The sequence below is a fragment of the Carassius carassius genome, chromosome 19, assembly GCF_963082965.1.
Source record: "Carassius carassius chromosome 19, fCarCar2.1, whole genome shotgun sequence".
NCBI classification, from domain to species: Eukaryota; Metazoa; Chordata; class Actinopteri; order Cypriniformes; family Cyprinidae; genus Carassius; species Carassius carassius.
Window position 1 is genome coordinate 19,898,752 of NC_081773.1, and position 27,651 is coordinate 19,926,402.

The 27,651-nt window shown below is 35.2% G+C and overlaps 4 protein-coding genes and 1 pseudogene across 4 annotated transcripts; 1 reads left to right on the forward strand and 4 right to left on the reverse strand.

The window, feature by feature from the left end:
* Positions 1 to 307: 307 nt before the first annotated feature.
* On the reverse strand, positions 308 to 4,999 carry LOC132095318 (dnaJ homolog subfamily B member 11). Its single transcript, XM_059500181.1, has 10 exons — positions 4,839 to 4,999; positions 4,257 to 4,413; positions 3,060 to 3,157; positions 2,698 to 2,830; positions 2,390 to 2,532; positions 2,219 to 2,301; positions 2,021 to 2,078; positions 1,736 to 1,847; positions 1,473 to 1,632; positions 308 to 1,361 (listed from the first exon to the last, which is right to left on the reverse strand). Exons 1-10 carry the CDS (start codon positions 4,910 to 4,912, stop codon positions 1,297 to 1,299), a joined length of 1,083 nt encoding a protein of 360 aa, XP_059356164.1. The 5' UTR covers positions 4,913 to 4,999; the 3' UTR covers positions 308 to 1,296.
* A 1,320-nt stretch (positions 5,000 to 6,319) lies between these two features.
* Positions 6,320 to 9,267, forward strand: LOC132094749 (rab-like protein 3). Its single transcript, XM_059499395.1, has 8 exons — positions 6,320 to 6,395; positions 6,698 to 6,789; positions 7,682 to 7,811; positions 7,929 to 8,043; positions 8,158 to 8,308; positions 8,449 to 8,520; positions 8,650 to 8,688; positions 8,873 to 9,267. The coding sequence occupies exons 1-8, from the start codon at positions 6,350 to 6,352 to the stop codon at positions 8,927 to 8,929; spliced, it is 702 nt and encodes a 233-aa protein (XP_059355378.1). The 5' UTR covers positions 6,320 to 6,349; the 3' UTR covers positions 8,930 to 9,267.
* Positions 9,268 to 10,862: 1,595 nt separating this feature from the next.
* LOC132094751 (granzyme B-like) lies at positions 10,863 to 15,238 on the reverse strand. Its single transcript, XM_059499397.1, has 5 exons — positions 15,159 to 15,238; positions 11,875 to 12,022; positions 11,584 to 11,734; positions 11,244 to 11,504; positions 10,863 to 11,171 (listed from the first exon to the last, which is right to left on the reverse strand). The coding sequence occupies exons 1-5, from the start codon at positions 15,202 to 15,204 to the stop codon at positions 11,013 to 11,015; spliced, it is 765 nt and encodes a 254-aa protein (XP_059355380.1). The 5' UTR covers positions 15,205 to 15,238; the 3' UTR covers positions 10,863 to 11,012.
* A 5,796-nt stretch (positions 15,239 to 21,034) lies between these two features.
* On the reverse strand, positions 21,035 to 23,659 carry LOC132094750 (granzyme B-like). The gene is made up of 5 exons (XM_059499396.1): positions 23,552 to 23,659; positions 22,663 to 22,810; positions 22,388 to 22,556; positions 22,048 to 22,308; positions 21,035 to 21,234 (listed from the first exon to the last, which is right to left on the reverse strand). The coding sequence occupies exons 1-5, from the start codon at positions 23,595 to 23,597 to the stop codon at positions 21,088 to 21,090; spliced, it is 771 nt and encodes a 256-aa protein (XP_059355379.1). The 5' UTR covers positions 23,598 to 23,659; the 3' UTR covers positions 21,035 to 21,087.
* Positions 23,660 to 24,318: 659 nt separating this feature from the next.
* On the reverse strand, positions 24,319 to 26,321 carry LOC132095664 (granzyme B(G,H)-like; annotated as a pseudogene).
* Positions 26,322 to 27,651: the final 1,330 nt, after the last annotated feature.

Here is a 27,651-nt window from a genome sequence, read left to right on the forward strand (position 1 = left end):
ATAAATTTTAAATTCATTAAATTTAAACAAATATTCTGCATAATATATACTGCATAATATTAGTTTATACAAACTACTAGTCTCAAGAAACTCTAAGAAGACTAATCCTGGAGATCATCTATCATTTGCTGCCCTCTACCGGACAAGTCAGTTACTGCTGAAACTGAAACCAATTCATATTCACTCGATTTTCACTGTAACCATTAAAGTTGAAAGAAATCCAGTTAGGCAAGGAAGTTGAAATTTGATGCCATGTGTCAGAAATCTTAAAAAAATAAATAAACAAATACTCTATTTTCATATCAAATCCATTTTTAACCATAATTAGAAACTTTTTATTTTTTATTTGAAAATGACAAATGATCCTTCACTTGTGCACAAGTTATCCTAAGAAGTTGGTCATTTTTTCAGGTAGAGTCCACAAATGAGCACAGGAAACACACTAACTAGGAAGAGACCCAGTGGGCTGAGCATCAGGAGGGGTTGTCAAAGAGTCAAAAGTGAGTCTGTCACATAAAAAAATTCACAGGAACAAGTTAAACTGAACAGTTGAAGAGGTCTTCTGTTTGAACCTCAATGCCTCAGAGGAAACAGACCTGAAGCTAGACAGAAAATCTGAACAATTCAATCTCACGCACACACTTGCAGCTTGATGAGTACAAAAACACCACTTACTGCAATAAATCTGTTCTTTAAAACAAGCAGACCAAAGACTCTAAGTTGAGTCTAAGTTGAGAAAGCTCCTTGAACTTACATTCATATAACTGTTTCTTTCTTAAAACATCTGAAGAAAAAGGTCTTGAAGATGTACAGTGCTGAGGCAGGTGTTTAAATTGTCCTCCGATTTGAAGTTTCAGTCCTCTTTCTGTTTTTGTGGTACAGTCAATCTCAGGTCGACTGGGACAAAACATTATACTGAGATCCGTAAGTGGATGGTGATTGACTGGTCATAGCAGAAAGTAAGTGTCCAAACACTTCAACTGTTAAAAAAGGTCTTGAACTACTTACTCCAAGCATGAAACCAGGGACCATATAAGGAAAAACTAATAATTTGGACAAAAACATGAGTCAAATAAAACAAATAATTATTTCCATGAGAAAACAATGCTTTTAAAATTTTAAATTAAAGAAGAAAATTATAATAATAAAAACATATTGATGTCAACCCTTCCTGAGAACCATCAGAAAAAAATAAATACTCCCAATTGCTTGTTCCTCAGTGTGCATGTAAGTGTGTATGTGTGTGAAAGGCAGTTAGGGACAAGTCAATCAGTCCGGATTTACTTGGCTGGTTTGTCAGTACCCCTGCAGTCCGTTATAAACCTTCTGAGATGGTGCCTGTTTCAGAAGTTGCCTTATACCTGAGGAAAAATAAATGATTTATTAACTCACAAATGCACAAAAACTCCACAGTAGTCACCACGTCTCTGCTAAAATAGTCCACTGTCCATATTCACTAAATGTTCTCTTACCATCTTTCTGCTGGTCATCAAGCTGCTCCTTCGGGAAATCGACATCAAAGGTGACTATAAGCGACCCACGGATATTGTTGTTGTCAAAATTTGGTAATCCCTCACCCTTCTTCCAAATACGAGCTCCTGGCTTAGTGATTTTATCTCTCTCAATGTGTACCTATAAGAACACAAGATGAGTGATTCATTATTAAGTCACGGCTCTTAGTTGCACATGTGAAATTAAATATAAATATATATTCTAAAAATTAAACAAAACATGCCTTGTGACCATCTAAATGAGTGATGTCCATCTCAAAACCGACCAGAGCCTCTACCAGAGAGATGGTGACGTTTGTATAGAGGTCGTCACCTCTGCGCTCAAACACTGGGTGCCTGGAGAAGAAGAGATGTACACATGACAAATGGGAAACAGTTCATGAAGTCTCACTCTTTCAAGACAGAGAATAAATGGAGGCACATTAAAATCAATTATTTTAAACATACTATACATTAAGAGAAAAGTTCAATTCACTGTTCTAATTGCTGTAATTTCATACGACTCTTACTTTAAAACTTTAATGCGGAAACGCAGATCTCCAGGCTCACCATCAATGTGAGGTTCACCTGTAGTCAGTCAAACAACAGATATGTCACGTGTAAATTCTATAAATAATATGTTGCTGCATCTAGCTAATTCATAAAAACAAATGTTACTGTACGGAGTTATCTGTATACATAATAATAAAATCATTTCATTTCTGTACCTTCCCCAATGAAAGGGTATTCCATCTCATCTCTCACACCCTGCTCGATCTCCACCTCTAGTGTTCTCTCTTCATTCACAAGCCTGGAAAAAACAATTATACAGCGGTTAAACAGAAAACCATAATATTTCCTACTAAGTCAAAGTTGGAGTGATTACTGGGCAAACTTACTTGATATTAGGGCATTCATCACAGACTACTTCCTGTGTCATCTGGAAGCGACCTGGTCCTAGCTGTGTGGTTCTCATTTCCTGTCGGCAGTTGCATTTTCTTTTGCCTGGGGCTTCTTTTGCTACAGGTTTGTTTCGTACCACCTACATGTTGAAGAAGAGAGGAAACAGAAGGACAGGAAAAAGGAAAGGAGAGTGTCCATTTCCATGTGACTCTGCATGTTCACAGCCAGACAAAGCCTAGAGAAGTACACAAAGACTGTGTATACTACAGTACATCAGGAAGAAAAAAAAAAAAAAGCAGCTCACCTCTACAAAATTCCCTGAATACACCTCTTCTAGGGTTACTTCAAGGTCCAGTACTATATCATTACCCCTTGGAATATCCCGGCCGGCCGGCTGCCTGTTTCCACCGAACATAAATCCAAAGTCGCCAAAGAAACTTGAAAAAAAAAACACAAAAAAAAAACACATTTGAAAATAGACACAGACGGTATGAATTTCACAGTGACAGTACCAACAGTTTTGTTTCAAAAGGGCTCACATCTGAAATGAGAACACCAACTATGCATCAGTCATTTGCAAGTTTCACAACATTTCTAGGAAATCTGACAAACATTTCTGTTGCTAACAGTTGAAGAAAATGCTTAATTAAGCTGAGGCTCATTTACCTGGAGAATATATCACCGTGTGAACTGTGATGGCCTTCTTTTAAACCCTCCTCTCCATATGTATCATACTGTTTCCTTTTCTCCTCATCTGAGAGCACCTGTGATCAAAACAGACAATTAGAAAATATTATGAATGGAACAATGAGCAATATTTGCACCTGAAGTTGTTTTTAGGGGCAATTTCTGTTTAACATAAAACATGCAGGTAACTAAAATCCCTAAAGCCACAATTAGATATTATAAATATACTTAATGTTAAATAAAAGATTAAAAAAAAAAAAATAGACATTCTGCCTCATTTTAAATATCTGGGGAGGTTTTTTTCCCCCCTCGCCCCAAGCATCTAAATTGCACCCCTTTAAAAAAAAATAAAAAAAATAAACACACACACACACAAACAAAAACAAGCAGTCTAAGAAGTTACGGAAAAAAAAAAAAAAAAAAAAAAAAAAAAAATTATACATATATATATATATACATACACACACACACACACACACACACATATATAGATAACTATAATAATTATTATGTTATGCAATATACACATTTTCTTTTCATATGAATGGTATACTTGTTAATGTTATAATGGAGATAACCATTGAACCATTGAATACTTAAAAAATTTAAATTACATTTATGCATTTAACAGACACTTTTATCCAAAGCGACTCACAGTACATTCAGGCTATCAGTCTTTTTTTTTATTTACTTATCATAAAGTAAAAATGACTACTTGGCATTAAACAGGGAATCGTTTATTATGTAATATGAAATCCATTTTATACACCGTGCATTGTTATTTGAAGCTACACTACAGGTCCACGTCATAAATAAGCAGACGTTTCAACCAATCAGAGGCGGCCACACATTTCTTCCAACCAATCCAATCGCTCCATCAGTTCGTTTCTAACAACAACACTCATGCTGGTCAGATTCACTGGCTTTCTATTTCTGTTTTGTTAAGAATCATATAATACGTCTGTAAATAAGTGTTTTAGTGACACGAAGCATCTAAATACTTGTTTTAAAGTTAGGCAAAAATATTCGCATTAAAACGAAGTCATGTCATTCCCTAATACTTTATTATCCTAATCACTTTAATATCCAGAAACGTAAAGACAATATTTTTGTTCAGCATAATACGTAACGGTCAAAACAAAAAACTAAGGACTTGTTAAAACATAAACATCATACCTCGTAAGCAGCTCCGAGGTCTGCAAATTTGTCTTGGGCATTTGGGTCATCTTGGTTTCTGTCTGGATGAAGCTGCAGTGCCAGCTTTCTGTAGGCTTTCTTAATGTCTTTAACTGATGCTGATCTACTAACCCCCAGAATTTTGTAGAAATCCCTCCTGAAAATACACATTAACTTTGCAATCGTACACCAGTTCATTCATTCAAACTAATGAGCAATATTGACATGATGTCCAACTATTTAACATCTATACATCTTGTTGGGGAAATCAGCAAGAGTACAGCAGTATGAATATGAATAAGGAATGTGACATTTATATAAACTTGTGGCAACAATGACAAGTTATCAGCGTCGTTACAGCAATTTTGGTAACGTTACTCTAAAAAAAAAAAAACACTGTCCTATTTTGGGAAAAATTATATAAAAATATTTTTATATATCAAGTATATTATGGCGAGTAATCAGCAGCATGATGCACGGAGAGTGGCGTAGACCAATCACAGTGAAACGTGTGTACCAGCAAGAGCACGGAGCTTTAATACACTAAACCTAGACCCTGAAAACAACACGATATTCACTCACCCGGCCAGTACTGCCAATATCAGATATAAAAGTAGAAAACAAACACTCGATAATTTCATTCCTCTAACAGCCATGGGTCCTTGTTTCTTTCCACTGCTTTCTGTGATGTGTATCAAAAAAAAGCCTCTTCCTGCTCTGTCACAAGTCCCGCCTCTTTTTAAAACGGAAGTGTTATAAAAGTTAAATCGAAAAAGGTTTCATAATAACCCATCTTATATTATATTATATTATATTATATTATATTATATTATATTATATTATATTATATTATATTATATTATATTATATTATATTATATTATATTATATTATATTATATTATATTATATTATATTATATTATATTATATTATATTATAAGAACTGGTAAGCCAAGTAATGTTGATATTAAACGCAAGCAAGCGAAGCTAATAATAAAAATTCAACCACATATCACACAAGGGCTACCATTAAATACATAACTATATTTATTTATTTATTTATTTTCAATTCATACTTTCCGTTTTATTGGCTTTGATTTTCACAGCTTGGTACATTCTTCACGTAATTCTGCAACTTTTATTTTGTTCTTATGCAAGGATGCACAGCCTGGCTGTAGGAAATAGGCTAAGTGATGATTTGGCAGTATATACGGCAGAGCTTGTAGCTATATGGTTTGCCCTGTTATGGGTAGAAAGTAATGGGGGGAATAGACAATCTGTCATAGCTTCTGATTCCAGTTCTGCTATTTTAAGTATCAAGAATTCCCATTCAGGGTCCAGGAAAGACATTCTGCTTGAAGTATTGCAGTTAGCGAGTGGGTTGCAAAAGGCGGGTAAAATGTTTTCCTTCTTATGCGTTCCAGCACACATAGGGGTGGAGGGGAATGAGCTGGCTGATGTATGGGCCAAAAGAGCAGCAGATAAAGATATCATTGATGTTGACATAAAACACAGTAAAGCAGAAGTTAAAAGTATTATTAAAACAAGAACTTTTGAAATATGGCAGCGCTGTTGGGAAAATGAATCAAGTGGGAGACATCTTTTTAACTTACAGTCTAAAGTAGGCCTAAATAAGAATGCAGGGTCAGGTAGAACTAGACATGAAGAAGTGGTGTTGTCCAGGTTGAGGATTGGGCACACCAGACTTAACAGTACATTATTTTTAATGAAAAAGCATGGTGATGGTATCTGTGAGTATTGTCTTGGAAATAACTCAGAAACTGTAGAGCATGTATTGTTTTATTTTCAGAAATATAAGAATGAGAGGGAAAGGTTTATTGAGCAAGTAGAAGCCAATGAAATTATATTTAATTATAGAAATATTTTACATAGAAGTTCTGATAAGATGTGTCACATTTTGTTTTCTTTTTTAAAGAATACAAGGCTTTTAAAAAGAATTTAAAAGTATAGAGATAATATAAGTTGTGGGTATACTCCAGTCCAGAGGTGGCGGTAATACAACAAGTTGTCAACCGCCAGGAAAAATAGAAGAAGAAGAAGGATGCACAGCGTAAAACAACTTCCGGAAAGAAATGGCATCTTTGGACAGGGTGAAAGTGTTGGTTTTGGGAGATTCCGGTAATATTTTTTTATCTAAATAATCTGTCAACCTTGCTTTTCTGTAACCTCACAAAAGATATTGTGAATGTTCATTTAAAATGTAAGCGTGTTGTCTAAGATTCGACTCTAGTTAGAAGTGTTAGCCTGCCACATTTGCTTGGATTTCTCTAGGATTATTATTATGTTCGTTATTATTTGAGAATATCTGCCACGAGGAGCCACACTTTCGATATTGTAACTTACTTTTTCTTTTAAAAATAAGCACTTCTTGAGCCTCAGTATTGCAGTTCTGATCAGTGTTATTTTGTGACTGTTTACAGGAGTAGGGAAGTCCTCTCTTGTACATTTACTGTGCCAGAATCAAGTTTTGGGGAACCCGTCATGGACTGTGGGCTGCTCAGTGGACGTCAGGGTACAGTGTAAATTCGCAGCGATTTTATATATATATATATATATATATATATATAAACTGTGTCATTCATTATCATATAAACTAGTGCCGCAACAACAAATAGATCAAGAGGTTTTTACAGGAAATGACAGCAAGAGGAGACTGTCCCTGCAGAGCATTACTGTGATTTTATTCATCTTTATTAACTTTATTTGTTAATTTTTTTGATCTAGAGATTGAAACTATATTCACTATGTAGCCAACAGTGATTAACAAATTTATTAAAACAAATTTATGTAAGGTTTTTAACCTATTTTGTAGGGTTTGTGCCACTGCTGCTCTTAACTAACAGTATTGGTAATTACCAAAATATTTTTTAAGCTTTCTGAATTGGTTAAACCTCCAATATGTATAAGCTTTTTAGTAACAGTAGTAAGCTATTTTTAATGCTATAATATAATTATTGCTGTTATATGTGAAAGAAATGAGGAAAATAATTGTCAAGTGCTTTTATAGTGTTTTTTTTTATTCAGATACCCAGTTAGTCAAAAAGTACATAAACAATGCCAGCAAAGCAAGTGAACTGTTATCAAAGGCAAAGGAGGCCATTTTTGTTATTATGTGAATAAATACTATTTGGATGTTTTAGTTTGTTATTTGTCACAAAATTACAATAACAGAAAGAAAAAGAAAGAAATTAAGCACTGTATGTTTTCATAGCATTCTGTTAGCACATCTGTTTTAAGGTCATTGGACAGAATTGGGAATAGTGTGTTTTTGTCAGTAAAATTAAAATAAAGAAAATAGGGGTTTTAATACAACTGATAAAAAAAAAAACGATTCTGCCAACTAGTTGCAGCCCTAATATAAACCTATGAATATATAGCAAACCTTGTCTTGATTCTTTGCACAGGTTCATGACTACAGAGAAGGCACTCCAGAAGAGAAGACATGCTACATTGAACTCTGGGACGTTGGGGGATCTGTTGACAGTGCCAGTAGTGTCAAAAGCACCAGAGCTGTGTTTTACAATTCTGTAAATGGTTAAGTATCAGATACACTATTAAAAGTTGTTCTTACATGTGTACAAACAAAAAAGCATGGAATATTTCTAATGACTCTACTTTAATGTTAAATCATTTGTCTTTTTTCCCTTTTAGGCATTATTTTAGTTCATGATTTGACCAATAAGAAATCCTCCCAAAATCTGTACCCCTGGTCATTGGAGGCTTTGAGCAAAGACTCATCTCCGACTGGCATCATTGTGTCAAATGGGTGAGTCAAGGTTAACTTCTGGTTCAGAAACAGTGAGAGAACATCGTACTTTATTTTGTCTATAAATTCATAGATATGTTACAAGGAAATAATTCGGATGTTTTGCGCTTGCAGGGATTATGACAGAGAACAGTTTGCAGAGAACTCAGTTCCCCTCCTGCTTATTGGCACCAAATTTGATCAGATCCCAGAAAACAAGAGGAATGATGTGCTGACCCGCACTGCCTTTTTATCTGAAGACTTTAATGCAGAAGAGATCAATTTGGTGTGTGCTTTTTAGTGCCGTAATAATGTCTTAACCCAAACTCATATGATATTAAGAAAAAAATGTAAATTTCTTGTATTAATTTCCTTTGGAAATTTCACACTTGTGAATTCTGAGCTTTTGCCTGCTTTTCTTCTCAGGATTGTACAAATCCACGATATCTTGCTGCTGGATCTTCAAATGCTGTTAAGCTAAGCCGATTCTTTGACAAGGTAGAGACTTCAGTGAAACTATAATGTCTATTCCCACTCTGATCCTAATGATTTTCTTCCCTGCTGTGAGTACTGTGTCTCTGTGCAGTGTATTAGCATGTGGTGTAAATTATTATTTTCTCTCTTTAGGTAATCGAGAAGAGATACTTCACAAGAGACCCTAGCCAGGTGAGAGTGTGTACTTTCTCTGTTTGCATGTGACTGCATTTGTGTACACGGTTTGTTTTGTAATAATTTTAGAGAATTACTTCTAAGATTCTAAATCAAACTCTAGATGTAATTCATTTATAATTTTAATGTAGAGGAAAGCATTATTATTTTTTTTTATTTAATCTAATTTTTCCCTCCCTAGATGCAGAGTTTCACAGACAGGAGGCGCTTTAATTTCAAGAGTCTGCACAATGATTGAGTGTACAAATATACTTTGGACTGGTGGGTTTAGTCATGTTTGTAACCTGGACAGACATATGAATATTCTTTTGTCATCATGTTTCTTTGCAAAATCCAATCAGTTTTGGGTTTTTTTTTTATGCCTTTTAACATTACCATCCGGCTCACCATGACTGAACAATTTACGGTATGTGAAATGATCATCATCTGTATTCTGAGATTTGTGTGTATTTTCATATGTGATGGTAAAAAATATGAACTTAATGAAATACTACTACTCTTCATTCTCAAGTCTACTGTTCATACTAATGGGGTGACACGGATCCCCCTTTTTTCAGTAAAAGGTAAAGGAAATGGTTTCCCCCTGTTTGTAGTGTAATTTCAGGAGATATGACAGGGTTTTTATTAAATAAACAATTTTTGCTTAATCTTTAGGATTTTCAGGATCTGCCTGTCATCGGAAGGAAGAAATTAATATTATCATAGATTTAACTTTTTTTGTTATTGATTTTTGTTAATTAAAAATGATTCAGAATTCTTTGCTATATTAGCAAGCCATTAAAATTGTGTATAGATTTATTTGAATAATAAGTTTGGCTCTTCTTTTCCACTTCTTTATATAAATAAATAAATAAATATATATATATATATATCAAATCAAATTCTACAGTTGTATTGTATGGTATTATTCATTTGTTTTCAGTAAACTAGCAGATAAGAAAGCATGATTTATTTATTTTACTTTATATCAGCACCAACTCTTATGGTTTCTGATACTGATCTGCCAGATAAAGTGCCCCGGTCATTGCCCAAACAGGATTTGAACTTTTGTATCTCAAAAACTGAAAAGCTGTATTTTAAGTATTTACAAGTGTAATTAGTTGTCAATGAAGTGACACAGCCAAGTATGGTGACCCATACTCAGAATTCATGCTCTGCATTTAACCCATCCAAAGTGAACACACACACCCTGAACACACACCCAGATGGGGGTTCAGTGCCTTGCTCAAGGGCACCTCAGTCATGGTATTGCCGGCCCAAGACTCGAACCCACAACCTTAGGAGTCAAACTCTAACCATTAAGCCACAACTTTCCCACAAAAGGTACTACTTTAGATAAGACAGACTGAATAGTAGACATACTGACAACTTAAGAATGTTCTCAAATTTGGCTCAAATAATTTTCATACCTTTTAATTATGTTTTATTAAGGTTCGGGAGGAGCACGTCAGATACTTAGCCTAATCAACACCCGTGGAGCACAATCAAGTTAATCAACACCACAGCATAAATACAGCTGACTTCTATCCATTGACAGTTCATCAGCATCCCTCCTCCACCCCATCTCCTCTCTTCGAGTTCATTTTACTACTTTACAGGGAGTGGGGTACTCTAGGTTCATGCCATTCCCCGAGTTTGGAAAGCACACGATATATGGATTTATTGGATTATCATACTTCAGATAATTATATATAAGCGTGAACTCGTGAACCTTGGGCTTGCATACAATCAGAGAGCTTCGGGGGGGGGCTAATTAGATAAGTATCAAAAAAAAAAAAAAAAGCACACACAAACCCCTGCAAAAAGTAACCTTTATTTAAAAGAAATTCTGCAATGTATTTGTTCTGTTCTTCTGCCCTTTTAAAAGCACTTTAATCAATGAGTGCGAAGTATGCAAAACTGCAATCAGGCTAAATATTTTTGCTGTTGAATCAACACTTTTCCTTACTTCATATTAAGATTGATCTTACTGGCCCTTGCAGCTATATGGCACATATATGGAACCTATATATTTATAAATAGATTATATTCTAAGAAATTATTATTACTGAATTACTGGTTTAATTTTTTATCTACATGTGGTCTTCTAATGGTCCAATGTATATGGCAGTTATTTCTAGGGGTTTAATCGAAAATGAATTAATACTTCAAAGAAATCAATTCATCAATCAAGCCATCTTAAACAGGCTTAAAATACATGCACTGAGATTTTAACAGTTGCAGTGCGGAATAAAAACCTTTAAAAAAAAGAGTTAAAAGTCTAAAAGAGAAAACTATAACATTTAATATATGTATAAAAAAATGTATATGTATTTATTTATTCATTCATTCATTTCCATTGTCTTATTAATCCAGGGGAGGAAGTAGGAGATTTTAGCATAAACTTGAGGATATGTTGTATTTGTACAATCACCCTTAATGGTATATGAAGCAAGTCCTTGTGGTATTTTTTTGCAGATAAGAGGACTTCCTGAATCCCCCTGAAAAAAAATGGAAAGATAAATATATAATATAATATAAATATAAATATATAATATAATATGATATAATACCTGACAAAAAGCATGTTTTCCATCTGAAACACTGCATATCATATTCTTAGGGTTGAAGTAATGCTGCCACATTTCTTCACATTTTGAGTTCTCCTCCAGTTTAAGCTTGACTTCCTGCATCACATATGATGCCTTGTTTCCTTTTGGGGATTTTAACCCCCAACCAGCAATGGAGCATTTAACATTAGCTGGTGTTTTTTCATTTTTCTTAGGAAGGGGCATAAGATTCACAAATCTAGTCAGCTTGGCTTTCTTCTTCAGCTGCAAATTACAGAAAATAAATTAAAGAGAGCAAATAAACTGCATAATGTAGAGTTACAGCAGGTGAAGGTGAAAATACCTTTAGTAACATGATATCATTACTGTAATCATTCTCGTCGTTCTGTTTATATGAAGGATGTCGGATCTGTTCCGTCACTGGGATCCTCTGCTGGCTCCTCTCCGCCTTGTTGATTATGTGAGCTCCCAGAACAACCTCAATATTGCCTCGACTAGATTTTCTGCGACCGTGAAAAAAAAAACTGTTTAGTGAAAGTATTTTGGTCTTTATGTATTTAAATAACTATAAAACATATTTACTCATACAAATACATTTTTAAAAGCATCGTAAATAATGCATCCAGAGACATACTCCAAACAGTGGGCCGCTGTCAGAACATAATCCTCTCTGATCAGCATCCCTCCACATGTGTGATATTTATCCCTCTGAATTGATGCCATGTATGGCCTGGAAAAAGGTATAGCCTCTTTCCCTCCAATAATACTACTGTCCATGCCACCTGTGACAAAAGCCAAACTCACACCATTACCAGATTATTAAAGGAAGATTTATTTTTATTTTATTCAGGCACTGGAACCTGTGTTTATACAGATTTTTCTTCCTTTTTTTTTCTGCCTTCAAGGTATGTTGTTTTCACTGAATCCTCGAGTCAGGCCCAACAAAATGTAACTTTTTTCTTTCTTTTTTTTTTCTTAAAAGCCCACATTTTCGAAGACCTCCTAGGCTGCTTGTTCGATCTTCACCAAAACAGGCACAGCAGTTGGGGACGGTGCTGGCAAAAAGTTTTCAAAATAATTTCGATTTTTATAAGCATTGCAAAGATATAATTAATTGTTCAGGCAATGCCCATTTTTACGAGCTGACCTACATCTGGTGAACGCAATGTTAAAACAATGAAAATTGACACAACGGGACATTCTGAGGACATACACCAAGTTTCATAATATTCTGCACCAGTTTGGAAGCACCAGATTTTAATGGATTTACTTTGTCTACCATGTTATTTAGTAATTTGAAAATTTGTTCTGTGCAGTATTTTTGCACCACAGTATTGCTATATTATAGTGTGTGTGTGTGTGTGTGTGTGTGTGTGTGTGTGTGTGTGTATGTATGTATCTATGTATGTATGTATATATATATATATATATATATATATATATATATATATATATATATATATACAGTGGTGCACATTTTTCAGCAAGAGAACCTGGAGATTTGGTTTAGTCCTCACAGTCCTAGTATTAAATACAGATACATTTATTTTATAGTAAACTTAAAAATAAAATGCTAACATTTACTACTACTTAGTTTGCCTCTTTAAAAAGAATCGCTTTATGTAATCCACAATTTTAAGTTGCTTTGGATAAAAGAGTCTAAAAATAAATAAATAAAAGCATTTTCATCATATTCAAACTTAAAAAGCAGGCTTTTATTTTGGCGGGTTTCCGGATTTAGCGCTGCTGCTGATTAAAGAGCGTCAGTTGATGAAAGTGCATTGTGCTTTGAAAACCATGTTGAAAACGGCATGGCATAACCTAGATTCATGCTTTCAGGTTGAAAATAAAACTTGATTCTCATTCTTAAAAGTGATTAATATAGTACAGTTTGTGATCTAATTGTAATTGTAATTGTGTATTAACAGCTGTCAACCATGTCGGTACGCAAATGCGCTTTTTTTATTTTCGTTGCGCATTTGTGCTGGCTAAAATAGCAAGCAAGTACCAATCAACATGGTTGTTTCTGTACAACTGAAAAAGTTTTATATATTATCAATGCACAAATAGACGAAAGCTGTTTATTCTTTTGAGCTGAAAATATATGTACTGTATAGTGTGTTTACTTGGTTAGTAGTTTCAGTTCTACAAAACATTGAACAATAGTTTCAACACAAATAAAGAAGGTCACATAGAAATATATAAAATAAAAAGAGAGTAGTGGTAATTTTTTTTTAGCTGCAGATTATTTTTTATGTCTAACTAGAAACTGACCTGAGACATAGGCCTACACATCAAAGTGTAAATGTTAAAAAGAGCCACATACTGTATCTTCTGATCACATATCCAGGGCCGTAGCTGGGGTTTGCGAGGCCCCGGTGCAGGTTGTACCGGTGGGCCCTGTTTGAAATTGTTTAATTTATATGTTCATTCTATTTATTTATTTGTGCTAATTGCACAATCTTTAAGTTGTTTCATGTTTGTAGGTGTACAGGTACAGAAAACAAATAATTAAATATAAAATAGCACTGCATAGTCTTCACTGTAAAAATTAAATTAGCAGTCAAACCAAAATGTATTCAGACACGTTCAACATTTCTTACATTATCACAGTTTATTTGCTCTAGTTTATAAAATGTTAATAAAATATGATAAGAACTCAGAGTTGAACTGTCAGAACAAATTCATCTCGATAATGTCAGATAACTTTAATAGAAAGATATGTATTGGATAACAATCAAACCAAACCTCAGACAACTGTTAGTATGGCAATATTTACACAACTATCAATACTTTGTTGAACAATTACCAAGCAATGCTTAATTCTGTTCAGTCTGTGGTGTGAAAAGGTTGCATTAGCAATTAAAAAATAAAAATAAAATAACACATAAGCAAAACATGAGGTCAAAGTGTCTGAATAATTTTTGGTCCCATTTTTTTTCTATCAATTTCACTAGTTGTCCACTGTATGAAGTTTTTTTTTGGTATAATATGTCACAGTTCGCTTTATTTTGCTATTTATTTATTATTTTACTCACAGAGCAAAAAGAGGCAAATTCTGTGTTCAAGTGTTTTGAGACGCCTTTCTCTGCTTGAGCCCTAAACGCCAGAACACCGCGGTGCTGAATTGGGCTTTTTCACATCCTTTTCCGTTTGTTTAAACTGTGAGTTGTATTTGTTCGTTCAGGTGCAGGAGAAAGTTCGAGGAGAACTTCGCAAACGAGAGCTCGGTTCAGTGTCGCTGTCTGTGAGACGCGGCTCTGAGACTGTGAGATGCGTGCGCACCGACCGAACACAGCGCGCGAGTAACCAGTTCAGCTTTTCCGCGTCTTGTGTTTGAATGATTTAAACTCTTTTGAATGTTTAAACTGAAAAGTGGCCAGGCTTAAAAACATATGAAAATGATAATATTTCATGACGACACGCAACAGTGGCCTGTCAACTGTCCTGATCGTCTTTTTAGTCTAGCCTCAGCCAGACGGTTGAGATCGCCGCGGGCCCCCACTCACCCGTGGGCCCCTATAATCGTCACCACCTTTCACCCCACTAGCGACGGCCCTGCACATATCTCATGATACTAAAAATGTTTACAGTGTTTTTTCTCTCTCTCTCTCTTTCAGTCTGACAGTAAGAGGGGGTGATTTCTTTTGAAAGTCAAAACCAAACCCTACCTATCAGTTAAAATTTTAAATTCATGTGTAAAAACCAAATAACATTATAAAAGATACATTTCAATTGCAATGCCTAATCATCCCCATGAACCGTTGATGCTTGGACCCCAATTATTTCCACTTGTGACTATATTTAAAAAATGTCCAATACTACACATTTTTATTTAAATCATATTCTAGCTTTCAAATAATGTTTGGGGGAAAAAACAATGCAAATTCAGAAAGAACAAAATGATTAACATCTTACCAGCCAAAGGGAGACCAATGAGGAGAAGAAACATGTAAGGAGACATGGTGCAGTTGTTGAGTGAGAAGTACACTCTGAGTTTAAGCATTATGTGTGCATGTTATTATTATTACTCAGACCCACTCTCTGCACTCACAAGTGGTATCTCCTCCCACTCTTACCAAAAACCATAAATGTGTGTATAAAATAACTGCTAAAACCATGGGGGCAGCAGTAGACTGATTCACAATGAGGTGTCACACAAACAAGTAAAGAAGCATTAAGTTTAATTCTGTACTCAATTATGTACTCAGTGTTGCTATCAGAGAAGAAATTAAATAAAGAAGTACCTTAATTCCAAATCTCATGCTTATTAAAAATATTTGTAGGGTTGAAGATTTGGTGTCTTGTAGATATTACACAATAACTGATCAACATACTATTTTATATGCAGTCAATGATGTGGGGACCAAAAAACAAACAAACAATGTGTTACATCAAAACGTTTTTTGATGAAAAAAAAAAAACCTAGGCCAACAGGGGTCCCAAATATATATAATACGTCCAAATATTAATATATGTAATGGTGCATATGTTTGCTAATCTATAACTTTCAACATCAAAAAGGAACAATGTTCTGGAGGACCAAAGTTCTATAACTGCTTTCATTTTTGGCTTTGAATTTAAATAGGATATGCTTGATAAACGAAAAAAAAAAATGTTTCACTTTATTTGTTTGTCTCTATAATCACAATTGTTTTAGTGAGATTCATGCACATACTTCAAACAGTGAGCCAAAGTCAGTATGTAATCATCCACTTATGTTGTCTCAGATGCCATGTATGGTCTGGAATGATGCTTAACCTCTTTAACCTCCAACTACAAAAACACTCTCTAACCCTGATGTGATCAGAAGTGGAACATGAACAGGATTTAAACTTCAGTGAGATCTGGTTTGATATGTGACAGAGTAGGCCAGTATATAGGTCAGATACTATTTTGTCACATATGAAAGTGCACACCAGAAAGGTGCAGGGTACTTCCTGGCATTTACATTTACATTTATTCATTTAGCAAACGCTTTTATCCAAAGCTACTTAAAAATGAGGACAGTGGAAGCAATCAAAAACAACAAAAGAGCAATGATATACAGTATAAGTGCTATAAAAAGTCTTAACACAGAATAAAGAAAACAGATAGAATAGAAAAAGAATAAGAAGCTAGTGTTAGAGGTCTATATATATATGCATAATAAATGAAAGGAAAATAGAATACAAAATGATTAGAAAGGTATTCATATATATATATATATATATATTTTTTTTTTAAGAATATACTTAGAATAGTGAGTGCTAAAGTTAGAGGGTCAAATAAAGATGGAACAGATGTGTTTTAAGGCGATTCTTGAAGATGGCTAAGGACTCAGCTGCTCGGATTGAGATGGAGAGGTCATTCCACCAGGAGGGAACATTCAATTTAAAAGTCCATAAAAGTGACTTTGTGCTTCTTTGGGATGGCACAATCAAGCGACGTTCACTTGCAGAACGCAATCTTCTAGAGGGCACATAAGTCTAAAGCAATAAATTTAGGTAAATGGGTGCAGAGCCAGTAGTAGTTTTGTAGGCAAACATCAATGCCTTGAATTTTATGCGAGCAGCTATTGATTAATATAATATAGCATTATATTATATTAATATAGCATTTGTTAATGGGTCATTCTACAGAAACATAACTTTTTTGTGCAATTAATTTATTTCAAGACCACATGTACCATTATTTGTCATTGGTGTTACCTTATTTATCAATATTAAAATATTTAATAAAATATTTTTTTCTTGTTTGAGAGGAGTTGATAACATGAGTAAGCGAAGGTATGACTGAAGAAGAGATCGCTTGAAGGAGGTGAGTGGGAATCGGATCAAGTGGACAAGTAGTAGGATGATTGGACAGGAGAAGTTTGGAAACATCCATCTCTGAGAGTGGGGAGAAGGAGGAGAAAGAGTGTGCATCGGTCATTGTGAAGTTGTCCTCAGTCTGCGGTGTGGAGAATTGGTCAATGATGGTTCTTGTTTTATTTGTGAAGAAAACTGCAAAGTCGTCCGCTGTAAGAGTCGATGGAGGAGGTGGTGGCGGCGGATTAAGGAGAGAAGAGAAAGTCTTGAAGAGTGTCCGAGCGTCACAACAGCTGTTCATTTTGTTGTGGTAGTAGGATGTTTTAGCCGTGAAGACATTTGCAGAGAAGGAAGAGAGGAGAGACTGATACACACTGAGGTCGGTAGAGTTTCTTGATTCCTGCCATTTCCTCTCTGCAGCCCTGAGTTTAGAGCGATGTTCACGGAGAACCTCGAACAGACAGGGGGCAGATGGGGTGGTGCGTGCTGGTCTGGACAACAGTGGGCAAAAGTTGTCCAAGCAAGATGTTAAAGTGGAGCAAAGAGTGTCCGTAGCGCTGTTCGTTTCCAGAGCTGAAAACTGAGAGAGTGCAGGAAGTGAAGATGAAACCACAGAAGATGGAGAGTGTGAGTGTAGGTTCCGTGGAAAGGTGACCTGCGTTGGAGTGTGAGCCGCCTCAGGAGTAAGTGCTAGGTTAGCAGTAATGAGGAAGTGGTCTGAAGTGTGCAGTGGAGCAACTGAAGAGTTGTCCATAGAGCAACAGCGAGTGTAGATGAGGTCCAGTTGGTTGCCTGATTTTTGAGTCGCTGTTGTAGACACTCGCTTGAGATCAAATGAGGTGAGCAAAGTTTTGAAGTCAGCAGCCTGGGGTTTATCTAGGTGGATGTTGAAGTCACCAAGCAGTACCAGAGGAGTACCATCTTCAGGAAAGTTTGATAGCAGCACATCCAACTCCTCCAAGAAGTTTCCCAATTGACCTGGGGGACGATAAATGACCACAAAGTGGATTTTAACAGGGTGGGTTACAGAAATGGCATGTGATTCAAATGAACCATTACCTGTAGGTGATGGCTGAAGATCAAATTTCCATTCTTTTGATATAAGGAGACCAGTACCTCCACCCCTCCCAGTGGTAGGAGGAGTGTGGGAACAAGTTAAAATAGTGGAGAGGGCTGTGGGGGTGGCAGTGTCTTCAGGTTTGATCAAAATCTCAGTCAGTGCCATGAGGTTGAGACCGGAATGAGTAGCAATAGAAGAAAGGAAGTCTGCTTTGTTAACTGCAGACTGGCATAGCGTAGAGCGTACTACGCTCTCTATTCCAGTTGGTCTCTGGAACTGCCAGTCTGCAGTTAACAAAGGTCAGAGGGACAGGCCGTAGGTTTGTCATACAGGCCTTCCTGCGATGTACTCAACGTGCTCTTAGAGTGTTAGTAGTGATAGTAGAGATCTGAAAGCACATAGTGACTACAAGTGTAAGAAATAAGTATTTGAGAACAAGTTATACAAAAAGTAAAGAAAGAGAAGAAAAGCATTACTCAAGTGCCCTGTCGGTGTCCTTGCTCGGTGGAGTCGCGCAGGTAGAGTCGATGGTCTTTACCCTCGTTGGTCTTCACACAAGGAGGATTCACACGAGGGCTGCCGCGACCGTGCCGTGGTGAAACCTACCGCTTTTGTATTTGCCTGATTACCTGTGATTGAAGTCAGCTGGCCACGCCTCACTATTTAGCAGATCGAAACTGGGCAGTCCCGCGATAAAAAACCAAGCGCCACTTTCAGCACGTATTTACCAGGGTAAGACACACAATTTAAACCAAAAATGTTCCTAGCAATGACGATCACACAGTAGTCTAATGAGAAAACAAGACAAAACACTTACAAGCTGCTGTCCTTCTCTGTTGCTCGGCTGTTTCTTCTCGAACGACATGAGAGTGAGTTATTAATGACATAATTTTCATTTTTCGGTGAACTAACCCTTTAAGACACAGAAGCTGTTTGTGTGAGGAGTCACAGACTGTGTGAGGAGGAGGAGGTGTTCTTCAGAAGAGAGGGACAGACGGGTTTAAGGCGAGTAAACTTCAGAATTCTATCAATTTATCTTTACTTTTTTATATTTATATTTATAAATTTATATTTAATTTTTTACTAAGACTAAAATAATGTTTGTTTTTGTAGATGTTGAAATCCAGAGACAAGATAACATTCTTTTGAGACTGATGTGAGTTATTTTTTTTTAAGAAAATTAATGTTTCTTTTGTGTCCTCCCTGTTTACTTCACATTTTGATGCAATAACAGTGTGATTATATGTTCATATTTTATTGAAACCATTGATGTCCCTCTTTGCAGAACTCAAACTAACTTTGGAGTTAAGGACACAGAAGTCTGCTTGTGTGAGGAGGAGGTGATTTTCACAGCTTCTTTGGAAGAGAGAAAGATAGTTTAAGGCAAGTGAACTTCATAATTTCATGTTATCAGTTATCAGTTGTAGTTTTTTTTTTTTTTTTTACTAAGAGTAAATTCTTTTTCTTTTGAGATTTTATGTCAACTATTTTTAGAAAACAAATGTTTCTGTTGTCTCCTGCCTGTTTACTTCACATTTTGATGCAACAACAGTGTGATTACGTCCACAGTATGTGACATCTTCTGCATCATCCAGTGCAGCGTCCTCCTTTAAAACCACTGCTGCGTCAGTTTAGGGGAAAGGACGTGCTCTTCTTTGACCAGCATTTGGGTACCCAAAAAATTTTTATTTTATGAATTTGGAAATTAAAAGTGTGAAAAGTTGTCAATAAATGGCATTTTTGTGGCAAAAACTGTCTTCATTTTACAGTACACAAAATTAATGCAGTAAACCTTATTACAGTAGTAAAATATGTGAGATGATGAAACACAGTACTGTGATTATTACTGTAAAAACAGTAATAGTATTTTTTTCAGTTTACAGTATTTTTAAAGTTACTGCAATTAAGTTTACAGTATGCATACTGTGAAATGAACTACAGCAACTTACTTGCTAATTGCTCCCAGCAAGTTACTGCAAATTTCACAGTATTCTTTTTACAGTGTATATATATATATATATATATATATATATATATGGCATAACTCCAGGTAACTGACTGCCCAAGAGAGAAGCATGATGTCTCACTTCACAGAACATGTTTCCACTTTTCCGAAGTCCAGTGGTGCCAATAATTCTGTAACCAGATGTATATTTCTGAACTGAAGTTTTACTGCTACATGATTCTACATTCTGAGAGGAGCAGCAAATAGAGAGCGATTTCCTGCAGCAACCTTGATGCACTTTCTCCTTGTTATTTAGTGAGCAACAGTCACATTAGCTGGAAATGTTTCATCTGTTTTACAAAGGACAATAATGTAGCTCATGTAATTTTCTCAAATCCGAAACATATTTTGTAAGATTCTTTATAACAAACAGTGATTTTTATTTTATTTTATGTTATTAAATTGTCAACCCCAGGCTTCATTTCACAAGGTCACTATTAAATTACATGAGTAACAAGAAGTTTTTGCAGGAATAGACTAATTTGATAAGTATCAAATCATTATTTAAAACAAGTTTAAAAACCAATTTAAAAGCAAAAAGTGTGAAAGTGTGAAGTATGTAAAACTGTAATCAAGCTACGTGTTTACACTGTTGAACTGAATCTCCTATCTGGCTGGCCCTTGCAGCTATGATGGCACATATATGGACCCTAAATAACAAAATATTATAAATAATATTTATTTATGAATTAATGTTTCATTTGTGATCTACATTCGGCCCTCTAATGTTTTAACAAATACTGCAGTGAATTGTATTTCTATGGGTTTCAATTAATTAATACTTTACATAATTTAAGAGTAATCACCTGTTAATTAATAATCTCAAACTGTCTAAATTGATATTTTGACTACTGCAGCAGGAACAAGCAATTAGCTGACGCAGATTAAAAAAAGTCTGAAAGTGAAAACAAAATCACCTTTAATATAAGATCCAAATGTATTTATTGATTGATCAAATTTATTTATTCATTTAATTTATTTATTGATTGTAATTTAGCCAATGATCTTTTTAATCCAAGGGAGAAAATATGAGATTTTTGTATAAACTTGAGGATATGCTGTATTTGTACAGTTACCAAAGGTATATGAAGCAAGTCCTTGTGGTATAGTTTTGCAGATAAGAGGACTTCCTGAATCCCCCTAGTGAATAAGAAGGAAAGAAATACAGTTATAATATATAATATAATATAATATAATATAATAATATAATATAATATAATATAATAATATAATATAATATAATATAATATAATATAATATAATATAATATAATATAATATAATATAATATAATATAATATAATATAATATAATATAATATAATATAATATAATATAATATAATATAATATAATATAATATAATATAATATAATATATTAGGGCTGGGCAACCAAAAATTATTGCATGAATGCATTGATTGATTAACGTCGACAATCTTATCCCACATTATTTTTATCCCGAATTAATCCATTTTTTATTATTAAGTCGGTTGCTCACTGGCTCTGAATACACATATACTCCCTCTGACAACTTATGATAGGCTACGTACCTACGTAAACACTTCATGAGAGTGCTGCTGCAGTCTTAGGCCCACCCAAAATGCTCTCATTGATTGAGACGCGTGATGACACCCATCCTAAGCCAGTACTGATCAATATTCTACCCCTCCTGTGACCCATGGTTTGCCTGTATGTGTATTCAGAGCCAATGAGCTATGGACTTTCATAATAATTAAAAACTGCTTTAATGCATGATAAATTAATTGTCAGTGTTTATCAATTAATGCGTTAACGTGACAATAATGCGTTAACTTGCCAGTTCTAAATATAATATAATATAATATAATATAATATAATATAATATAATATAATATAATATAATATAATATAATATAATATAATATAATATAATATAATATAATATAATATAATATAATATAATATAATATAATACCTTACAAAAAGCATGTTTTCCATCTGAAACACCGCAGATCATTATCTCAGGGTTGAAGTAATGCTGCCACATTTCTTCACATTTTGAGTTCTCCTCCAGTTTAAGCTTGACTTCCAGCATCACATCTGATGCCTCGTTTCCTTTTGGGGATTTTAACCCCCAACCAGCAATGGAGCATTTAACATTAGCTGGTGTTTTTCTATTTTTCTTAGGAAGATGTATAACTTTCACAAATTTATTCAGCTTGGCTTTGTTCTTCAGCTGCAAATAACATTAAATAATTTCTAGAGAGCAGACAAAGCGCAAAATATAGAATTATAGCAGGTGAAGCTAAAAATACCTTTAGTAACATGATATCATAGCTTAAGTCCTGCTTGTTGTTCTTTTTATACAAAGGATGTTTGATGTATTCCATCACTGGGATTCTCTGTTGGTTCTTCTCCACCTTGTTGATGCTGTGAGCTCCCAGAACAACCTCAATGTTGTCCAGATCTGAGTTAACATCGAGACTGTGGAAATAATAAATAAAAAGTGTGTAGTTATGTTTTTTAGTTGTAAAGTATTTAAATAACTAAATAATAATCATAATAATAATGAAGCCAGAGGCATACTCACTTCAGACAGTGGGCCGCTGTCAGAACATAATCCTCTCTGATCAGCATCCCTCCACATGTGTGATATGTATTATTTTGAATAGATGCCATGTATGGCCTGGAACTACGTTTAGCCTCTTTTCCTCCAATAATACCACTCTCCATCCCACCTGCAATAAAAAAGATGAGTAATTCTCATATTATTTAATTAGGCACTGAATGAAGAAGGGACATAATTAAAGACCCATCTCTTTAACTTCACTTTCACATAACACACTAGCACATTTCTATTATTCAAATCCATTGAAGTATTGTTAGACTGCATTAATCAGGTCAACCAGAACTGGTAACAGTTCTCATAACACAGACTGAGGGATCTGCAGAGAGGAAGGCAACACCATGTCTAGACCGGACGTGGGCATTGTGACAAACAACAGTATTGAATCCATTATAAGTTACAACTGTCACGTTCTATGTGGCCATGGTTTAAGGTGGCAAGTAAATACGTGTAGAATTGCACTGTCTGTTTGCTTATGTGCATCAATCAGAGTGTAAAACAGTGAGAGATGTTGAGGCAGGTTATTGAGGGATATTGATCTATTGTGCGTCTTGTTGCCGAGCCCAGCCTTGATATAATGACTGACAGGTCGGCGGCGTGATCGGCTTGGAATGCATTTTCAAATCCAAGTTGACTGGTCTACACTGATTGCAGGGTTTTTAATGAAAATGCAATTCAAACCTCTTAAGTGTAAGTGTCAATGCATTTAAGAAAAATAAAAGACATTTAAATCACCATTTTGCTGCACATTTGGCTCAGAATGCATTTCGATATTCACATTGCATTTTGCTACAATTATCACACAGTGTCACAATATAAATTCAGGTAAAGAAATGAATGAGTGATATCTTACCAGCCAAAGAGATACCAAGGAGAAGAAGAAAAGAATACAGAACCATGGTGCAACAGCCTGCGTTTAAGCAGTAACTGAATATACTTCAAAAATACTACTTAAACCCACTTTCTACCCTCACTAGGTGTAACTCCTCCCAATCTTACCTCAAACCACACATATGTGTAAAATAACAAGTTGCCATTATCCAACAAATAGCTACGTCAAAGGAACAAAGAGTAATGAAATACTATTCTCAGCTATCAGGTTATCAGAAAATAAATAAAATAGTACTTTAAAATATACCTTAATTCAAAATCTAATGTTTATCCAAAAAAATAATAATAATAGTTGGGTTGAAGTTTTGGTGTCCTGTACAGATCAAATACAGACTGATCAACGTACACAGTATTGTATTTGCAGCCAATGACTGGACATTGCTTGGGGCAAACATAAAAGTGTAACCATGTGTGTGTGGGGGCCCCAGAGAGAGAGATGGACATCTTCATTTTTGCAGTCACCTGGTAGTATTTTTGCCATTTCATAACATTTTATGTGTAATAGTATGATAATACCTTTTAACATAAGAATTAATAATGTTCAATAGCTTCCTGTGAACCAAAGTTCTAAAGCTGATTTTATTTTTATTTTAGGATTGTACAAGATTTTGCTTGATAAATCTGATTCTTTTTGTTTGTTTGTTTGTTTGTTTTGCACTTTGTCTTTTTGTTTATTCATATGCAATTTAAGAAGGTTAGTCCAATAAGTAGGCTATATCATAGAGGGCCTTATTGGCCCCAGTTTTTCTTCCTGAACACAGCATTGGAAGCAATACAGACAAAATGTTAAAGAAATTATTCTTAACCATTTGTATGACTTTCCATGGAAATGGCAGCAGGGAGTAGCCAAAAATGTGTAAAATAACTTTTAAGGCTCCACAATTATACATGATAGATCATTTACCTGCATGAGTTTTTTTTAATCCACAAAAGGAAGGCAGATATTTTTATATAGACTTCAGGGTATTTCTTGTATGTCATTAGGATATGTGTACGCAGCCATTCCTTTAAGTTCAGAGTCACAAAGAAGAGGACAGCCAGAATCACCCTAAAGAAACAAACAAAAGACTTAAAATGTAGTCTGTCTCTATGTGAAATATTAGATGATGTAAAATTTTTTATATATATTTATCAAAAGTGATGTTGCAATACCTGACAGAACGCCTTTTCCCCATCCAAGACACTACAGATAATTTTCTCAGAGTTGAAATGTTGTTTCCATTTGTTTTTACACTCAAAGCTGAACCGCAGTTTGAGGCAGACTTCCCGCAGAACATCTGATGCTCTTCCTCCGGGTTTTTTCATCCCCCAGCCAGCAATGGAGCATTCCACATGAGCAGGAATATTCTCATTGTTCTTAGGTAGCTCAAAAACATCCACAAACTCATTACGCATAGCTTTGGTCTTCAGCTGTAACATATTAGTGAGTGAAAACCTCTATGAGTTTTCTAAAAACAAACAAACAAGATCCACCCAATTTGAGCACCAATAATACCTTTAGTAACATGATATCATAGGTCCTGTTATCGTTCTCATACTTAGGGTGTCTGATATGCTTGTCTACTTGAATAATCTGCTGGCTGTCCTCGTTCTGACTAATATCATGAGCTCCTAGAACAACTTCTAAGTAATTGGAGGTCTGACTGTGAAAACATTTAATATCAAAGTTATTTTAGTGGTGATCACTGTAGAGGATTATGACAGTACATTGTTACAAAGACTAAAAACTTTTTTATTTGTAGGAAGAACCTTTAACATTCAAAAAATATTTCCATTGCAAAAAAGGTTCTTTATAGTGAAAAAAAGTTATTCAGATTATTTAAATGTTCTTCACACTAAATATTGTTATTTTACACCTGATTACTTAAAGATTCTTAATTTGGAAAACCCAAAATGGTTGTTCTTTGGCATTGCTGAAAAAATATATTCATATATTTTGGAACATGTAATAGTGTAAGCATATATGCATGCACATACTCACTCCAAACAGTGACCTAAAGTCAGCACATAATCATCTCTAATCAGATCCCTCCACATGTATGTTGTCTTCTATACTGGAGAGACACCATGTATGGTCTGGAATGAGGTTTAGGCTGTAATAATACCACTTTTGAACCATCCTGTGATGTGGAAGTTTCAAATTTCAATATTTTATTCAGAATACAACATAGATGACATATAAAAATTGTGAACTCAGACAATTTATAATTTTAAGGGAAAAAATAAGTTGATTTTAAATTTAATGGCATCAACACATCTAAAAAAAGTTGGTACAAGACCATGTTTACCACTGAGTGGCATCCCCTCTTCTTTTTATAACAGTCTGCAAACATCTGGGGATTAAGGAGACAAGTTGATCAAGTTTAAGAATAGGAATGTTGTCCCATTCTTGTCTAATACAGGCTTCTAGTTGCTCAACTGTCTTAGGTCTTTTTTTGTCGCATCTTCCTTTTTATGATACGACAAATGTTTTCTATGGGTGAAAGATCTGGACTGCAGGCTGGCCATTTCAGTACCCGGATCCTTCTTCTACGCAGCCATGATGTTGTTATTGATGCAGTATGTGGTCTGGCATTGTCATGTTGGAAAATGCAAGGTCATCCCTGAAAGAGACAAAGTCTGGATGGGAGCATATGTTGTTCTAGAACTTGGATATACCTTTCAGCATTAATGGTGCCTTTCCAGCTGCCCATGCCACATGCACTCATGCAACCCCTTACCATCAGCCGCATTTCCACTGCAGGAACTTTACCCAGGAACTGGGGACTTTGGGCTGGTAATCGGTGTGTTTCCACCGCAGGAACCAGGAACTAAATAAAGTTCCGGGTAAAAAAAAATGCCCCTCAGAAAGTCCCTGCTCGTGAGGTAGTACTTTTTCAAAGTTCCGGTACTTTGGGGGGCGGGACAACCAAACATGCTGATTGGTTGAGTTTACGCAGCATTGTGATTTCAACCACCATTTATTCGGATCATTTTCCAAATATATCTGTTATTGTGTCATGAAATGTAATTTTAAAAGTATTTCAGGCGAGAATGTAGTTGTTTAAAACTCAATTCTGCGGTTTGTTTAAAGACAGCGTTAACACATTTAAAAATGTGTTTCACCGATTTCGGAGACGGTGAGCTCCACGAGAAGCAGCCTCACCTCGGCTAGAACTTCTGGTTTGTGCCGCTGGCTCTGATGTCTCTTTAGTGGTTAAACATAAAATATAATTCAGCCGCGGGGTAAATCTAACAGGTAATCTTTTGTCTGTATTCAGTTTATCTATATGTTAAAATGAAAATAAAAAGAAGCAATTTATTTAATATTTTTCATTGTAACGGCTGTAAATATACACATTTCCCTGAACTAAGTACGTTTGTGCAGCTATTATTATGTTTAAATGAAAAATGAAAGGAGGCAGTGGTATTTGATATCTTATTTCGTTTTATTGTAAATATACAGTGAGGAAAATTGCAGTAGCCAAGGCGAGCTGACGGATGTTATCAAGTACGCTGCTGTTTGCAGAATTACAGGATTTGCATCGTCGCCGACATCACACTCCCGAGTTGAATGCGCAAAGTCCTAACTACTGAGGATGCAAGTCCAAAATATGCATACTTTGTATTGAGAAATGGACGCAGACCTACTGTACGTCACCAGTCTATTTGCCTAATCTTCCCGGTACTTTAGACCGCGGTGGAAACACAAAAGCAACAGCTCTGGGGGGAAAATAGTTCCTGGGGAAAAAAATTCCTGGTACAATTGTTGCGGGTAATTTTGGTGATGATGCAAGAGATGCAGGCGTCTGAATTGAGCGCTGATAACAACTTGGGTTGTCCATGTCCTCTTTAGTCCGGATGACATGGTGTCCCAGTTTTCCTTCAAATTTTCCTTCAAATTTTCCTTCAAATTTTACTTCAAATTTTGATTCATCTGACCACAAAACAGTTTTCTACTTTGCCACAGTCTATTTTAAATGAGCCTTGACCCAGAGAAAACACCTGTGCTCCTGGATCATGTTTAGATATGGCTTCTTTTTAGCCGGAAACGGCAAATGGCATGGTGGATTGTGTTCACCG

Excerpts from the sequence above, each read along its gene's own strand:
- LOC132095318 (XM_059500181.1), bottom strand. The coding sequence starts at position 4,912 with ATGGCTGTTAGAGGAATGAAATTATCGAGTGTTTGTTTTCTACTTTTA. Across the intron at positions 3,158-4,256 it reads ACCTCGGAGCTGCTTACGAG|GTGCTCTCAGATGAGGAGAA; the intron begins GTATGATGTTTA and ends TTTTGATCACAG. Across the intron at positions 2,533-2,697 it reads ATTCAGGGAATTTTGTAGAG|GTGGTACGAAACAAACCTGT; the intron begins GTGAGCTGCTTT and ends TTCAACATGTAG.
- LOC132094749 (XM_059499395.1), top strand. The coding sequence starts at position 6,350 with ATGGCATCTTTGGACAGGGTGAAAGTGTTGGTTTTGGGAGATTCCG. Across the intron at positions 6,396-6,697 it reads GTTGGTTTTGGGAGATTCCG|GAGTAGGGAAGTCCTCTCTT; the intron begins GTAATATTTTTT and ends GACTGTTTACAG. Across the intron at positions 7,812-7,928 it reads GTTTTACAATTCTGTAAATG|GCATTATTTTAGTTCATGAT; the intron begins GTTAAGTATCAG and ends TTTCCCTTTTAG.
- LOC132094751 (XM_059499397.1), bottom strand. The coding sequence starts at position 15,204 with ATGTCTCCTTACATGTTTCTTCTCCTCATTGGTCTCCCTTTGGCTG. Across the intron at positions 11,505-11,583 it reads ATGATATCATGTTACTAAAG|CTGAAGAAGAAAGCCAAGCT; the intron begins GTATTTTCACCT and ends TGTAATTTGCAG. Across the intron at positions 11,172-11,243 it reads GAAAACATGCTTTTTGTCAG|GGGGATTCAGGAAGTCCTCT; the intron begins GTATTATATCAT and ends ATTTTTTTTCAG.
- LOC132094750 (XM_059499396.1), bottom strand. The coding sequence starts at position 23,597 with ATGGTTCTGTATTCTTTTCTTCTTCTCCTTGGTATCTCTTTGGCTG. Across the intron at positions 22,557-22,662 it reads ACAGCGGCCCACTGTCTGAA|TCTCGATGTTAACTCAGATC; the intron begins GTGAGTATGCCT and ends TTATTTCCACAG. Across the intron at positions 22,309-22,387 it reads ATGATATCATGTTACTAAAG|CTGAAGAACAAAGCCAAGCT; the intron begins GTATTTTTAGCT and ends TGTTATTTGCAG.